We start from the raw sequence: 16,443 nt of genomic DNA, 5'->3' as shown, positions 1-16,443 counted from the left end.
TTGATGCGCCCACCGAAAACCGCCAAAATAATCTTGCCACACTGCCGATCAGCCGGAGTTTGATAGCTGTCATACGGCATATGGTCAAAATATTGCATTGTTTTGTTCTGCAGCACCAGTGAAAAGCCAGCCGAAAAATGTCGAATTTGATAATAAATGGTAATTTCGTACGGTGGAGTGCAGTAAAAATGTTCCCAAACAATGTCCAACAATGTGTGAATTCCCTTTTACAGGTCTATTACAATCGCGCAATCCGCTGCTTACGTTTCGCCGGTTCCGGGGAAAGATCAACATCCAGCGACCGCGGCCACCGCATTACGAAAGAGCTCGTGTGCTCGAGGTGATAAAACCGTACTACAAAAAGCCAGACTTTAACGCACCATGCGTTGATGCCGAACGAGCGAAGGAAATGAAAAGCAAGCTGGACAATCCGTACGAAACCATTATTGCGCGAGAGGCGCGGAACTGGTTCGAACACAGCAACCTCGTCGCATTCGTCCATGTGAACTCGATCAAGCAGGAGGATATGTTCAAGGCTCAGGTGGCGCTCCATCGGCACAACGTCTCGGTGAAGGTGTACGGTAAATCGATAATGCGAAAAGCCGTTGCAGACACGCGGTTTGAAGCGATATTGCCACTGTTCGAAGCGAAAACCGCCATCATCTTCAGCCCGGAAGTGCAAAAGATTAAACAGGTGCTGAGCGTGCTCAAGAAGACGCCCCAACTAGTACTGATGGGCGGTATTGTGGAAGGAAGGCTGCTGAGCAAAAATGAGTTCATGGCTTACGCTACCATGCCCGACATTACGACGGTTCGTGCGCAGTTTGCCGCCGTGCTGGACAGTGTCGGTGGCAAGATCGTGGGAGATCTGCAATGTCACCAGAGCCAGTTGGTAAACCTGTTGGATGCGTACGCGAAGACCGATTCAAAACCCAGCGAAGCAAGTCCAGCTGTTGAAAAGGTGGACAGTTGAACGGTGAGGCATTTAGATTGAATAAGTAACTAGTTGAACGAGATGAAGTAAACGTCTTTATGAGTTAATTCAAACACGCAATCATCAATGTACAAGAGAAAGAAAGGTACAAACGACATCATTTACACAATATTGACCATTAAAGCCCTGTAGCATCGTGTTTCCTGACACCTCATCTTTTACGCATATTGTAAAGTAATATTGTATCACGAGGCCACAACGCTCCTACTACAACTAATAGTATACTACTAATAAGAGTAAGGAGTCAGTCTATTTCGTTGGCCGCTCGCAAGCAGTATCACTTCTTTATTGTTTTGTAACACGGTACCATATTTTCTACAGCTGCTGGCATAACTTAAGGAATGCGCTGACCAGAATCATACTTTCCGCCATACATTTGAGCGTACCTCAGTTAGGCGGAAAATTTCGTTCGAAAATTGTTCGCAAGCTTCGTCAGTGCCTCCGCCGCATCGAGCTCATCCTTCTGGTGGTCAAGACTGCCAATGCTTGACTGTATCGATTCCCCGTATAGTGGTGCAGCATATTTGCAACCACCATCACTACCACTGTCCGTAATGGCGTAATAGTTTCCGCCAGAGTCTAACCGCCTCTTCGTTGACGATTGTTTCCTGTAACGAGGCATGAGGTACAGATTGTTACTCTTAGCCGTACTTTAGGGAATGGCTTACAAACGTAAACAACCTACCCAGAGCATTCCCAATCGATGTAGTTGTGCTTGGACGGTGTAAACTTGGCGGCACTTTCTAGCCACTTCGTTAGTGACGGCGGCCCGCGTAACACGGCGGTATCGTAACTGATCGCTGCTGGAGCCTGTAGCTGCAGTCCGTGGCCGTGGGCATGAACACAGTGTTTCTGCTGAAACGGTATGGTAGCCATCAGTACCGGCATCATGGTGGTCGGTTCATCCACCGGTTCATCGGACGCTTCCAGTTCGCCTAGATCGCGCAGGTACTTCTCCATGATGCTGCTCTTGTACTTGCTCGATCGAGATCTTCCACTGGTGATTGTGGGAGCGCCAGCAGCAGGAGAGAGGGTGGTGGACGGCGTCAGATAGAGCGTGCCCCCATTGGGAGCATCTTTCGCCGTGAACGAACGGCCATAGTGAGCAGGTGTGGCAGTGAGAATGATGGGTTCAAGCCTTGCCCCACTCTCTGGATCGTAAGATCTGTCGAACTGTGTGACCTGTAGGGAGAATGAGCGTGAATTAACTTCAGCGGATTGATTCAAACCGTTTTTTTCGTAAGATACCTTGTAGCATCGCGTGTCCTCGGGCAGCCCGAAGACGGTGTCGTAGTTACGTGGAGTATAGCAGTGATCTATTCGAAACGCGGTCGGAGGATAGCTATCCCGTAAGCCTTCGTTGCTCGGACATTCCTCAATTCGACCATACTCCGGAACTCGCATGTACTCGGCAAATGGTCTGCAGTCTAGGTTATTGTTCCGACACGAGTCACTATTGTTATTATCGCCAGCACAGTCACCTGCCTCGGCATACACGTGGTAGGGCAACGGGTTACCAGGGTTGTCGTTGCTCTCATACTTTTGACCCTGCCGTTGATGACCAAGATGATAGCGGTGATGGTGATGATGCCTGTGACGATTGGTGTAAGGATGTTCGCCCGAGCTGGACGTTCGCGAATCTTGCGACTCTTCCCCGTTCTCGCCCCAAATGCTATCGTTCGAGCAGATGCTAAACTGCTCCACGTTTCCCCGTGCATTGGTGTTGTAGTTCTTGATCAGATTGCCCCACGTCTTGCGGATCGGATCGTTACCAGAGTTCTTGAGCTTTCGGCGCCAGTTCGCGAACCAGTTGCAGATCTGGGTGTACGTTAAGCCCGTCTCAACGGCGAGCAGCTTTTTTTCCTCCCGGTTGGGGTACGGGTTTTCCCGGCGCCTCACCAGCCAGTCCTTGAGCATTCGCTTGATTTCCGGTGTAAATAGCCGTTTTACCGGACGGTGGCTATCGCCCGGTGGCCATGCTTTTCTGCAAACGTTAAGAATGGGAATCCTTTTTGTGTGACAAATTTTAAAACGAGCATAGAGCTTTGTTTTTTACAATTAGAACTAATGAGCTTTAGCATTCTGTTAGCATCCCAGAGGGGGTTTTGGTAAACGCACACGCATGCAAGCTTCCCTACCCTTATTACGCAAATGGTTGTTTTCTTCAGTCACGTGCTCGAAAGAGAGGATCGTACGCAAATCATTTAAAAGCAAACGTGCGAGTAACCGTTGCAGGGGTCAAGCTACTTCTGGCGTTTGATGGTGACGTATCAAGACAAAATGGTTAGTAAGTATGGGTATTGTTTAAAAGAAAAAAGGAGGTATTAGTAAAGATGAAAATAACGAAGCTTTTCTTTGCTCGACGTATGAGGTATGTAACATTTTTCTCACTCTCACGGCTTATTATCACACACACACATACACATGGCCACACACGCAAGGAATTCGCCACGAACCTACTACGCTTACGATTTCGCACCGGTCGCGACGGTTTATCCATGTTTAGTTCTGTTTTCGTGTGTTTTCTTTTCGCTCTAGCTGTGGGTTGGTTGGTTGGTTGTTGCTGTTTCTTCTACTTTGTACGCGCGCTGCTTGGTGATCGTGTTCGAGCGTTTTTCGAGGCGGGGTCTGCCTCCTCTCCTGTACTGTCTAATCGTTTTGCAGTGAAACCTTTTGGAGAATAGAGAAGGAAGAAACACACACACAAACACACAGAGATGCGTAAAAAAATTGTAATTATTGATACAACTTGTCAAAACAACCCGATTGGTTGGGAGTGTAAAACGATCGCGATCGCAAATGAATTGTAATCAAATAATCATAATTTCGCCCCTTTCAACACGCTGTTTGTCCTGTTTAGTTTTATAGGTCATTCTGCTGTGCTGTGCTGTGAGCCATGGCCTTCCGTTGTTAATTCACTGCCAAATGGTATTTTTAGAGGAAGAGAATATAGTTGCTTCGCTCGTTGTGGATCGTGACATATTTTTATCCGTTTTGTTTTCTTTGTAGTACCCTCATTTAACTCGTGCAAACCCGACACTTGATCGCTTTGAAAACATTTCGCATGCTTATTACTGCTTATGTAAGACTAAATTAACTTATTACCGATTCGATCTAGGTTCGGCGGAGAAAGGCTCTAAATTGCTAAACTTTATTAGCTTCAAACTTTTGATGACTAAAAAAAAGGGATAAAAACACGTACGATTAGAATTACGTAGGCCCTTACAGTGCGACACGAACGACAGAAAACATTAAAACATCGGCTCAAACACACCACAACTGCTTGCTCTGGTGTACCGTTGCTGGTGGCTATATTTTCTTGCGGGATAAAGATAGATCTCACCACCACTGGCGTTTTCTTAAAAAAAACTGAAAACAAACCAAAAAAAAAAAAACTCCACACACATAATCCACGGACACTACACCCAAAACAGAACGTCCTTCTCCGCACTAGTGACCTATAGAATAGAACGATCCTCTCCCCGCTTTCGCTCATGCAGATCGTTCGGAGAGAGCGTTTCTGGCGTACAGTGCCGTTAAACGATGCATTTATCACTGTGCTTATCGTGGAACGATGTTTGGCACAGCTTTTCTTCCACTGTATTTGGGTTTCCCGCGTTATGACCACTAAAAGACCGTTTGGTCCCGTTTGTTGGATGGAGGCGCCCAACGTGCAGGGCGTTGTCGGTGGTGGGTGGATTATTTGGATGCGGAATTATTATTTTTAGCACATCGTGTGGCGCACACCATGTAACATAGCTTTTTCTTCACCCTCAACGATCACCTCTCCCCCCTACGTACAACAAAGCGTACAGGGCAAGAGCAACAACAACAGCAAAAAACATGATCTTGTAAAGGCCACCGTTTTCTTGGGTGGAAGAAGGATGCGCTGTTGTTTTGTGTATTTCGTTTGTTTGTTGGCTCTCGCGAATAAAATTCGATTCACTTACCCAAACACACACACACTAGCACAGTGCGAGACTCACACATACCCGCACACGACAGCTCACTCGGCAGCTAATCTTCGTAGTACAAAACTTTAGTTTTAAAGAAGAGCCCCCCGTCCCCGTTTTAGGTCTACTTGATATGGTGAGATAAGACAAAAAAAAAAAACAATTGTGCCTTTGAATTTACTTTCAATGTAAAATAGCACCTTGTCTGCCCCGTCAGGCTCAGTGTCACAGTGCCGCCGCATTGGACGTGTCGCAAATGGACATGTTTTTGGGTGGTGTGTTGACTACACGTACACTAACACCTGTCCAAACGTGGCGTGTGCTGCTGCTGCTGAGCGGGCGAACTGACAAGGGCGACGAAGATCGAGATAAAAATAGTCCTTTTCTTCGGCAACCGACCGAATTACCAAACAAACCTGCACTGGAAGGGGAATAATATTACGTATAGTTTTTTGCTCCCTTAGCACTTTGCACTTAACTGTATTGCCTTATTGTTAAACTTTACCACTTTACCAAAAGAAAAAAAAAAACGAGTTCGATTGGGGCTAGGAAAAATGCTGCTTTGTTTGAAACGTACCACTTTGCGGATCAATAATGTTTCCACCGGAGCCAACCCGATGGCTTTAAACAGTTAAGCTTTAGGCAAACTGTAGGGATGATCTTGACTAGCACACGATCTGTTTCGAGATCGGTTAAACATCTGACTGCAAGACACTAAACTGCGCGTTGAGCAGATATCGCGTAACGATCTCATCTCACACGACAATTGAGATTTATCTCTGTCCTTACAGAAATCTCTTCTTGTCGAGAGTACGAGTTCAAATAGGAGAGAGCGAAGAGAGAGAGGGAGAAAGAGAAGATGAGTGAGTGTCTGTGTGACACTGTGGAACACCATCATAATCTCCTTTTTCACACACGACAGTACCGATCGCACGAACATGTGAATTAAATATCTTCTTATCGTATCTCGCGTACCCTTACGGCATTAGAACGCCACGATGTTGGGAACGATGAGCGAAAAGCTGCTAATGGTTCATATGTTCTACACTTGTTTGATCATCAACACACATCCACAACCGTAACATGGTGGTAGGCCCCGTTGCTCAAGGTCCCTTTTTGGCGGACAATTGCTGCTCATCCCTTTTCCGATGTCTTTAACCAGCTGGTGAGAGCTTCGTCTTCGATCGACCAGCAGGGGGGTTCTTTTGCTCCTGCAATACTTACCCGAACAAGCTATTTATCTTACGGCATGAGTTTGAACTGTGCTCGATTGGGGGGGAAATTCGTTGAGAGAGTGTAAAATATTTATAAACAAAAATACACCACACCATCTGGGTGAAAGTGAGAGTGGCTAAAACAAGACGACTTTAGCCGAACGAGGAACGAGAGTTCTTTGATGATATCACATGTGGCATTGCGAGCAGGCAAACACTCGAGCAGCTAACAAATGCCTCTGTGTTGTGATTAGGAAACAGTCGCACGATCGTAGAGCGATCGATAGCGCAGCGGGTGAGAGGGTAATTTGTATGTACTAAAAGTACACATGCGCGTACTAGAGAGGTGCTCAGAATGAATGGAAACAAGGAAAAATAGTGTTAGGTTTTCTTTACGGGAAATTTTTTACAATTCTAGAAGTGTACAATCAAAGGCCACTTGTTGGATTCACTATTAAGATCGCCGACAGTTTCTTTTACTTCAATATTTGTTTTTCCTTGCTTTTGAGCTCTCGTTTGTCAATAAAATCACTTAAGACTTGTTTTGAAATTGCGTTTCTTTATCTATAAAATATTTGTTTGACAAATATTTGACATAATATAATATTTGTTTGAAAAAATAACTATATTTTTTCATATATGTAGAACATACACTCCAATCCGATTATGTTGTTTCAAAGTGGATAGCACATTTGTCGATATTTGCACCAATCGAAGATTTTTTCTACTACTGCCATACGTTAATTAGCCTGGTCACGGTTAAACACGTCGTGCAGATATGACTATAGGCCGTGAACCATTCCTGGTTGGTCCTCCAGCGTGGGAATGTCTGGGGAGAAGCTGGGGTAATGTATGGAGATCCTATAAAGTCCTTTCACACTCTATACTATTGGTCTTTAAACCCACCAAATTGAAAAATATTTTGTATCAATTTTCAATACTTTGTACTTTAGACATTTTTCTCATACGAATATGCTTCCTACAAACCATTACACTCATGTTAGATATTAACTAGAACGACAATTTTTAATATTTATGATTCATTTGCTATATTAAATTAGTCGATTCTTTTCTACTTTTTGTGTTTACTGTATTTACTTTAATGTTAAAAAATAAATGAAACTAACCAAATGTGAAAATTGCCAAAGGTAACAATTCAAAAGTCTTTAATGAATTTCATAAATATCCTGGAAACTTACGTTTGTCAGGCATTAATTACCAGGTTACAGTAATTGAACAAATAGATAATGTATTGTTACTTCTTAGATAATATGTTGATACTGTTATAAAACTACAAGTACTGGATGAAAAACTACAAAAAGGTAGTAAAAGAAATGTTTTAAGGATCAATTATTAGCCATTTAGTTTATCATTAAATCACCAGAAAAAATATTTCACGTCATTATTTATTATTTACCATTCATGAGAATCATCTAGCGGATTAACCAGGATTTGTTTTTTTGTAATTATTTTTAGATTATCACAAAAAATTAAGTTATAGATGTTTAGATTATTATGTTATGTTTGGATTTATAATAATAAATTCATTACAGTGAAATAAACTGTTGGAATAAACTGTTTATGCTTCTCGCAATACATACATTTAGATATCTATGTACATGAAATAACTAATCACTACAGCAATAACATGGCGTCTAAGGCGTATTAAAGCCGGCTAATTGGTTAACTGCATAGTGCAGTGCTTAAATAATACTCACGCGAACTACTCAGATGCTCAAGGAAAGGCAGTTTTTTTCGCGACAATCAAGAGTAAAAAAAAAAGAAAAAAAAGGAAAAGCGCGACAATCAAGAGTTAGTAAACAAAAATTATTTGAAAACAATCATAAGCAAACGATTTCATAACTCTTAATTAGGCGCGCTTCAAAACTGTGTATGCGTTGCCCATTAACTTTACGTCACATTTATCAGCAGTACAAAAAAATACAAAGACTTCCATATTTATATAATTCTAGCTACAAATGAATTGATAATAATCTTGTTAATATGTATTTTTTAAACTCAATGCATCTTTGTGATATTGTATGGTGCGACTTTAAATTAGCAGATCACTGTAATAAGCTGCACCCCCACAACACGTACATTTTTGTTGAATCATCCCAGTGCCCGCGCTCCGAGATGAAATAATCTTTAAAATTCCTCACTAGTTATGTTAGTCTTTAGTTGACACCTCAACTCAATTGTTGGGTTGTATGCCGTACCAACCAGGTATTATTATTGACCAGGTAAGTATTCAAATAATCCTTTTTCTATTGTCTACGATGCGATGTCTACGATATCTAGAACATCACTGATTGGAATATGAATATATACAAACTAACGAATTCGCTATCGATAGTTAGGAGGCACAGAGTCTCCAAACTGAAATAGACCGAACCAGTGGTATAATTATGTAGTTTAATTCAAGTTATTTTTGCAAAAACCTGAACAAAGACTGCTTTTTATTATCGTTACTGCCAAAGTTAATTATTGTATGAGCAACATAAAAGCAAGCTAGTAAGAAATCTTCAAGCTTAAATGTTCCGGGATAAGTTAGTGCAATGATCGGAAAAGTACGGAAAAGTACGGAAAGTACGGCATTTTCCTGCCTGGATGGCGCCTCTTTTCCATTAATATATTTCATAGAACTTTGATACATTGTCATGTTTTGTTTCAAAATTTGGCTTTACTCGTGGAACTCTACGAACAGTTTTATATGATTTGGCTATTTCAGCCGTAACGTTTGCCGACCACTGAGTTAGTGTGCAATCGTATCCCAGCCAGTGAAGTTCGACTATAATTCGTTCATTTTAACGGATGCAGTCGTTAGGTAAGTGAAGCAATTAATCAACCAAATAAAGTCTTAAAGATCGTAGTAACTTGTTCGCATTTTCAGCTTTTTTTATTCTTAATGTAAAAAAAAATCGCCCAGGAAAAGTATAAGCATAAGTTTGTGGGGCACTGTATATGCTTATCGGCGAAAGAGCATTTGCAAACCAAAGCGCCAGCGTTCGTCCGTGTTCATTCGTAAAGTAGCGCTCTCAGCTGTAGCACATTCCGGCACAGTGCACGGTGCAGCGAAATGGACTCGACACCAAAAATGACCAAGAATCTGTTGAAACTTTCGATTGAAGAAAAGGAACGCTTCTTCGATTCCTTCGACATGGTCCAGACGGACTGTGATGGTGAGTAGCATCTGTTGGCAAGAGTGTAGTTCTTCTTTGCTTAACCCTTAAATGACGACATTGCAGGCGTCTTGTGGATGCTCGGGGAACCATTCACCGGTGTCGAATTCACAATCCGTGCACTGCGAAACAATGGCAAACGGGTGATTTATGTTTCGAACAACAGCGTCCGCACGATGGCGGATTATCGCGGCAAACTGGACAAGCTGACGGACTACACAATCGATGAAGAGGACATCATACACCCGGCAAAAATCGTCATTCACTATCTCCGGCAGAGAAACTTTGACGGGCTGTGCTATGTGATTGGTAGCAGCAATTTCAAGGCCTGCTTGCGTGAAGCCGGCTTCCAGATACTGGATGGGGTAAGTCCCCGATGGGTGCAAACATTGCTTTTAGTTGACGTTTGTTTTTGCCATGACTCACATGTGTTTACTTTCGCCGGGGTGTAGCCAAACGAACCAGTAAACGAATCGATACGAGAAGTGGCAGCCGTCGTGAACGATGGACAGCCGGTAAAGGCGGTAATAGTGGACTTTGATTACAACATGAACAATATTAAGCTGCTGCGGGCACAGATGTATCTGCGCCATGACGCCCTGTTCATCGCTGGAGCGATGGACAAGGTGTTGCCCGTTGGTCCGCGGACGCGCTACATCGGACCGGGATGTTACGTGGAGATACTGCAAAATGTGGCGGACAGGAAACCGATCGTACTGGGCAAACCGGGCCTGCCGATGAGCAAGATGCTGAAACAGATGTACTCGGTGGAAGATTCCCGCCGGGTACTGTTTGTGGGCGATCAGCCCGAAATGGATGTCAAGTTCGGACACACTTCCAACTACCAAACGCTGCTGGTTGGTACCGGCAACTACAAGGAGGACGACCTGCAGAAGCTTGCCGACAAACCGGACGAGCTTCCCGACTACTACATCGATTCCTTCGCCGAACTGGAGCAGATTGTGCGGGATGTCGTTGCGTACAAGGCACGCAATGTCACCAAATGTGGCCTTTAGTCAAAAGCGTTGATTTCCTTGTTTGTTATATTTATTTGTCATTTTTTTTAACGCATTCTATGGGTCGACGGGACAATGGAAGAAGCTAGGGCTAGCGCTGGGGCCGGCAACTGCGCAAGGGAATGTAAATAATGGGGAAATTGCTCCTGAATAAACATCTTGCCTATGGTTAAGTTGTGCTTTATGATGCAAATTATGTGCGTTGCTCTCTGGTGGAGCTGCTTTTGGTGTGTTTGAGTGAGTGGGAGATTTTATGCAAGATTTGTCGCACAGCAGTCTTTCTGTTATCGAGTACAACGCGTCAGTCAGCTTTTGTTATCTTATCGCCCGGTGTGCTCAACCTGGATAGCGTCGGTGTAACGATGTAATGTGGAGTAATCTGCCAATGGTGACGCTATTCTTATCGCTTTGTGTAATCCGCTGTAAATAAAAAAAGCGTTTGAAAAATCATGCCCCGTAAAAAATGGCGAATTTGAGCAAAAGAAATCAATTTCACCTCACCTCGTTAAACCTGAACAGCATGCAGAGGAGGAGCTGCGTTTTTCCATTAGGCAGTGCTCCATGCGCCCCACGAATTTGCGCGCGTAGTCGGACGGGCCGACGCGATCGATGCCGCCCGACGTGACGTGGTGTGTAGAGAAAGAGCGAAAATGTTACGCCATCAACAACGAGTCCCCAACGACCGGGCGCCCATGCCCGGCAGAGGTGCGCACTCGCGGGGGCTTTCTCGAGCCGCTGTGCGGTGTTGCCGTAATTTTGCCATGACGCAGCTCTCTCTCGGCCAGCACACGTGGTTGCGCGCGGCATCGTCGCATCACACTCGTACAACGCAGGCAGGATTCGGGCAGAAAAAGTATGCGGCTGTCAGCGATTTAGCAGGTAGGCAGCAGGCGAGCAGCCGCTTTCGCGCCATTTTTCCATCTATTTCCGATTGCACGGAGCTGATTGACAAGGCAGGCTGCGGCAATTGCTTCATGGGCGCTGGTGATGGCAGTGCGGCCAAACGATGTTGCGACGAGTCTGTTCGGGGGTCGTGTGCGCTCGGTTTGTTTATGTTATGGCCATTATTCGGTTACTTCCGATCGCTAATTAATAATGATGGTTTTTGTTGATTTTTTAACATCTAACTTTCACGCTACAACTTCACCGGAACCGCATAAACCGTAAAAGATTGCCCTCGAACGCGTCCTGCCACGCGCTGCTGGCAACCGGGCGCTACGCCAGTTCACCCCGACCCTGGGGGCCCGAGAAGAGAGTTTCGCAGTTTCGCGCACCGAGACTGTGTCGTTCTAGGTTCCTTTTATGGCCAGGAGCGCAGCCACCGCGGCAGGTCGGCGGTTAGTCTAGCTGGCTCGGCGAAGAAAGCGTTTCCGCAGTGGTCGCGCGTCGTGCGTGTGCGCGCGGTCGATTCTGGAGTGATCAATTTCAATTTCGCGCTCGACCAGGGGAGCATCCCGAGCGGCAGGGAGAGCCCTCGCACGATGGTCGTCGAGGCCGTCGCATGCGCCTGGTAGAGAGCGAGCGTGCTGCTGCTGTTGTTGTCTCTCTCGCGGAAAATTATGCCGCCAAACACACGCAAAGGTGACGCGACGACGACGACAGCGGCGTTATTGAGTCGGTGTGCGGGAGTTCCGCAATTGTGATTGCGTGGTACTTTCAAAACTTTTCCTTTGCCACCAAGGGCGCAGACGCGACGAAGGCCGCAGTGACACTGACAGCGGCTTCGTGCCACCACTGACAGCGGCGGGGCAAACAAACAAACAGCGACGTCGGATTGTGTGCCTTTTTGGATCGGATTCTTTTTATCGCTACCAGCTTCGCATGCGCCAGGAGGCGCTTTCCTGCAGCGCAGGGGAAGTTCGTTGTGCACATTGAGCGAGTGCCGCGGGCAGGTGGACAAGATAGGTTATCTCGACGGCACAAGGAAAATATTTGGGGAGTCAAACGTATTTCATCTTTGAATAAATATTTTCCTAGATGTGAGTAAATTTTAAACATGCTTTTTTCGCGGCTAATGTGCCCAACACATCGTTTATGTTGCTTTGTGCGTTTCGACCAAATTGTCCGTTTGTTGCCCATAGTCGCAGAAACACAGCAGAGAAAGAGACGAAGCGATCCATGGCAACGTCGTTTGATAGATCGACTGAGTGAGGCGGGAGCCACACAGCTGGTAGCGCCTGGTAAGCGCGCAAGGGAGGGAGTCGTTTTCAAGCGTTTTCCGGATTGGGCGCGCGAGTCGGTTTCAATAATGGCAACACTTTTTTTGCATTTCCATCAGGTGCCCAGGAAACGGAGCTAGTCGAACCGGCGGCCGAACCTAGCCCGCCAGGGTCGAATCGAGTTCTCTCTCTATTTCGATGATGGCGATCCACGTAGTCGGAAAATGGTTTCGATTATCGGTCAGGCCGGCAGGGTCGCTAGGAGGCACGCAATTGGTGTCGTCGGTGCGCGCGCGTTCAGCAAATCCGCCGCATATGGTCGCCACTGGCAACCGCAATCGGTGTTCCAATTTCGACGTCTGGTCCGAGTTGAGCGAACTGGTCGAGAAATGGGCACGCCGTTTGCCGGTCGCGGTCGGACGCCATTCGACAGGATTGCTTCAGAGGCCGTCAAAATCGGGACAATGGGACGAATTTTATGCGGAGCGCAGCACCAACGGCGGTGGATTGTAGCCGCTCTCGATGGCGTTTACGCTGGCTCGGTGGGCGTGATCGGTTCTCCTCGTGTTGTCAGCGCAGCACATGGCGCGATTCCGTGTTTGCGTGGGACATGTGCCAAACCATTTTGCGTCAAACGCGTGAATCTTTTTGGGTAAAAAATGTTCTTTGCACATCCTCACAGTTGAGCTGGACTTGTGATTGTGAAATTAAGTAAATCAATTTATCTTTCTGATTCTATCTCCTATCATGTCTTTTCTGTTTTGATACCAGCGTTCATTTCGAATTCGCAACGGCGGGTTCAAATTGTGTCACAAAAGGGCACAAAAACCAACCGGATCCGTTCCGAATTCGCTCAGCACAGACAGGATTCGGACACAAATTCTACCAGGGGCGCACGCGAACGAACAAGACCAATCGGTCCCCACCCGTACAAAACGTCCATTGGCGGCTGGTACAAACTGGTGCAAAAGCTTGTGTAGGAAAGGGATGGTGTAAGATAGACCCATAAATCATTTTGTGGTTCGCTTGAAAATTAATAAATAAGAATTATTTAAAAGACTCATATTTTTTTAAAATTTCTTTACAACACATAATTTCAATAATCATTTTCAATAATCATAACGTTTAAGTTGAAATAATCTAAATCTAAAATATGCGATTAAAATTCAATTCAAAAGGAAAATTCATAATATTATTAATATTGAATTGAATAATAGTTGAAAATTATCGTCATAAAGATATGATAAACCAGAATTAATTGAGGATACAATTTCCAAAAATAATAAACATTGAAAAGCCTTATGAATGTATGGACCGTTGTAGGGTTTGCGAGCAATGTTGACATCACAAATGCCGTGCCGTGTAGAAACGACTTCAGTGTGAAATCGATCTAAAAAAGCAAAAGGCGCGCGCTCTAAACAGTGTTGCCATTTGTGTTAGGATTGCTCATATGAGGAAGTTTGAATTTCATTAGATACCGTTAAAAATATTGTTTCGACCGTTTGTCATCTAAACACGAACATATTGTTTGATTTTAATTTTCCATCCACTGGTTGAGAAATTGGAGTTCTGTAAACATTATTTTATCAGTGTGCTCTTACAACTTCCGAGAGCAATACCATGAGTTAGCGATAAGTTTATTATTGAGATTAATATCCAAAGATGTTTTGTTTTATAACATTTATTATTTCATGTCATGGATCTCAAGTTAAACGGTAAAAAAGATTTTAAAATTATAAATAGCATCCATAGCCTATGCTATGTTCAGCCGAGAGTTTAACTAGAAAATACATCGCCAAAATAATCGGTTTTTTTGTTATACTGAAAATAATTTAAAACAAAAAAAAAATACTACAGTATAATAATGGTATCAATAATTAAATAAAATGTTTCATATTTTAACATCGAGCTTCAAAAGGACATCAATCGAAACTTGGAGCTAAAATTTTGTTTGATAAATATCTAATTCATTACACACTCCATATTAACACGGTATATGTGCTCAGTTTAAGTGCAAGTTTTGATTCAATACTATGTTTAAAACAATAAAAAGACGGAAGAAAATATTATTATGAATAAACAAGTGAGCATTATATGCAATCATATGGTTTTAAGCTTGAAAGTGCTTAAAATGTAATCTAATATTAACAATTATTTAAACAAAAGTTTGCAGGTATCAGCAGAAAGAATTTACCAAAGCAGTATAAAAAAATTGTATTATCTAAATTAAAACAAAGGTAGCTGAATGTTTATTTCTTACTAGTTTCACGTGTCTCTAGAAATATCATTACTAATAAGTGTGACGAACTGATAAATTTTTTTAAACAATTTAACAAATAGTTCATTTCTACTCTATACGCTACAAAAACAACTACATGTCACTGCATAATCTGGAGCCTCTTTGGAAAATGATTTAATTTTTCGTAAAGAAAAAGTGCACAACAAATAGTATACAACCTAGTATTAGTTGCAATGTTCCAACGCCAAGAAACAGGTAGCCGGTGAAGGGATTTCGCGCACCCATCCACGATGGTGAGATAAGAGCGACTGCCTTCCGTCCGCCGAATGAAGCCACCGGGTAGGTGTAACGGATGTGCAGTGTATAGTGCCCGTCCGGCAAACCAGCCTCGAAGGGAGCAACGGAATGGTCCACACGCCGATGACGCTTGCGGAAATTGGGCAATGCGGCGGAACGCATCCAATTGATTAGATCCTCATTTTGAAAACCATTGTTGTCGGGGTTGGCCGGATCAAGTTCCCATAGCTCACGGGACCAGGCGGGAGGGCGGGAAATGTTTTGCAGCGCTTCCCGAAGGTCACCGGGTGGATTGCGAAACTTTAGTTCCCGTTCGTGGTCCCAAACAGACCCGCCGCCGACGAGGGGCACACGCCGGTCCGGCGCACGCTGGTACAGGTCAAACGTGTCGTTGAAGATAGCATTGGCGATTAGCCCACATGGCGCCACGGGCAGCGTTCGGTTGTCGCGTCGCACATAGTCCAAAGGGTGGCATCTTGGAGAGGGAGCTTTTAACACATCACCCCGCAGCTGACCATCGTCACGGGATATTACAAACTGCCGGTGGTTTTGGTGGAAGTTCTCCAGGGCGTAATAGAAGTAAACATCTCGGGGAAAGTACTGATCGAGGGTAAAATTAACAACACATTTGCATACGGCACCTGGGTTTCTGTTGATGATTTCGGCGCAACTCCTACCCGACGCATCACCATACGCCGGACAGTGGGTGTATTCGAGGGTGAATTCCGGTGTATTGGAAGCCACATGCTGTAAACCGGCCCCGATCGCTAGGAAAACAATCCCACCGGTCACTAGTATGGGCCAGAGCGTTTTGGCTGTTATGGTCGGTGTCCAAACGGCTAGATTCTGCTGATAGAATGCACTTTCGGTTGGTCTGCGCGATTTTCTCGGCATTATGAGGTGACTGTCACCGCCACGATTGGACATGTTGTAGCTGTAACTGTTGAAACCACACGCAGACCGTAGCAAACTGGTTACTTTGTTTTGTATTTACATTTTATTTCCCATCGGCCTGTACTAGATGATTCACAGTGATCAGGAACACACACTCACACACGCAGTAAGCAGTGATAGAGACTCCGCGCAGAAACCAAATGAACTGAACAAAATCTAGCGTTTGACTAACAACAAACCTTTGCTGCGTTAGGCATTATCGCTTCCTAGCAGCATGTGCGTGCGACATTGCATTGGTGTAAGTGGGTAATAATCAGTTTCCAAAAGCTGGAAGCGTTATCAGTTTTTCATTGTATTAGTGCATTTTTTGATCCAATCAGTAGGTTCCAGATAAGTCTTACTGCTTGTACACTTACTAAATAATCATTGCGCTGGCTGGTAGACAGAACCGTGGGAGAGTTTTTGCAGAGCTTTGACACTAGAACGACCGTCTGT

General features: G+C 44.4%; 3 protein-coding genes across 5 annotated transcripts; 2 read left to right on the top strand and 1 right to left on the bottom strand.

The window, feature by feature from the left end:
- The first annotated feature begins 24 nt into the window (after positions 1–24).
- Positions 25–1,047, top strand: LOC120902845 (39S ribosomal protein L10, mitochondrial). Its single transcript, XM_040311885.1, has 2 exons — positions 25–159; positions 234–1,047. Exons 1-2 carry the CDS (start codon positions 138–140, stop codon positions 971–973), a joined length of 762 nt encoding a protein of 253 aa, XP_040167819.1. The 5' UTR covers positions 25–137; the 3' UTR covers positions 974–1,047.
- Positions 1,048–1,246: 199 nt separating this feature from the next.
- Positions 1,247–5,675, bottom strand: LOC120902844. Of its 3 annotated transcripts, XM_040311883.1 has the most exons (6): positions 5,525–5,675; positions 4,945–5,071; positions 3,451–3,664; positions 2,243–2,978; positions 1,680–2,176; positions 1,247–1,602 (listed from the first exon to the last, which is right to left on the bottom strand). In XM_040311883.1, the coding sequence occupies exons 3-6, from the start codon at positions 3,492–3,494 to the stop codon at positions 1,386–1,388; spliced, it is 1,494 nt and encodes a 497-aa protein (XP_040167817.1). In that variant the 5' UTR covers positions 3,495–3,664; positions 4,945–5,071; positions 5,525–5,675; the 3' UTR covers positions 1,247–1,385. The 3 variants fall into 3 exon arrangements, with proteins under 3 accessions (XP_040167817.1, XP_040167816.1, XP_040167818.1); XM_040311882.1 differs by lacking the exon at positions 4,945–5,071; XM_040311884.1 differs by lacking the exon at positions 4,945–5,071 and having other exon boundaries at positions 3,464–3,664.
- A 3,438-nt stretch (positions 5,676–9,113) lies between these two features.
- On the top strand, positions 9,114–10,532 carry LOC120903617 (phosphoglycolate phosphatase 2-like). Its single transcript, XM_040313154.1, has 3 exons — positions 9,114–9,343; positions 9,410–9,708; positions 9,796–10,532. The coding sequence occupies exons 1-3, from the start codon at positions 9,241–9,243 to the stop codon at positions 10,357–10,359; spliced, it is 966 nt and encodes a 321-aa protein (XP_040169088.1). The 5' UTR covers positions 9,114–9,240; the 3' UTR covers positions 10,360–10,532.
- The last annotated feature ends 5,911 nt before the right edge of the window (positions 10,533–16,443 follow it).

Source organism: Anopheles arabiensis, chromosome 3 (genome assembly GCF_016920715.1).
Source record: "Anopheles arabiensis isolate DONGOLA chromosome 3, AaraD3, whole genome shotgun sequence".
Lineage (NCBI taxonomy): Eukaryota > Metazoa > Arthropoda > Insecta > Diptera > Culicidae > Anopheles > Anopheles arabiensis.
This window is presented reverse-complemented; position numbering and strand designations above follow the sequence as displayed.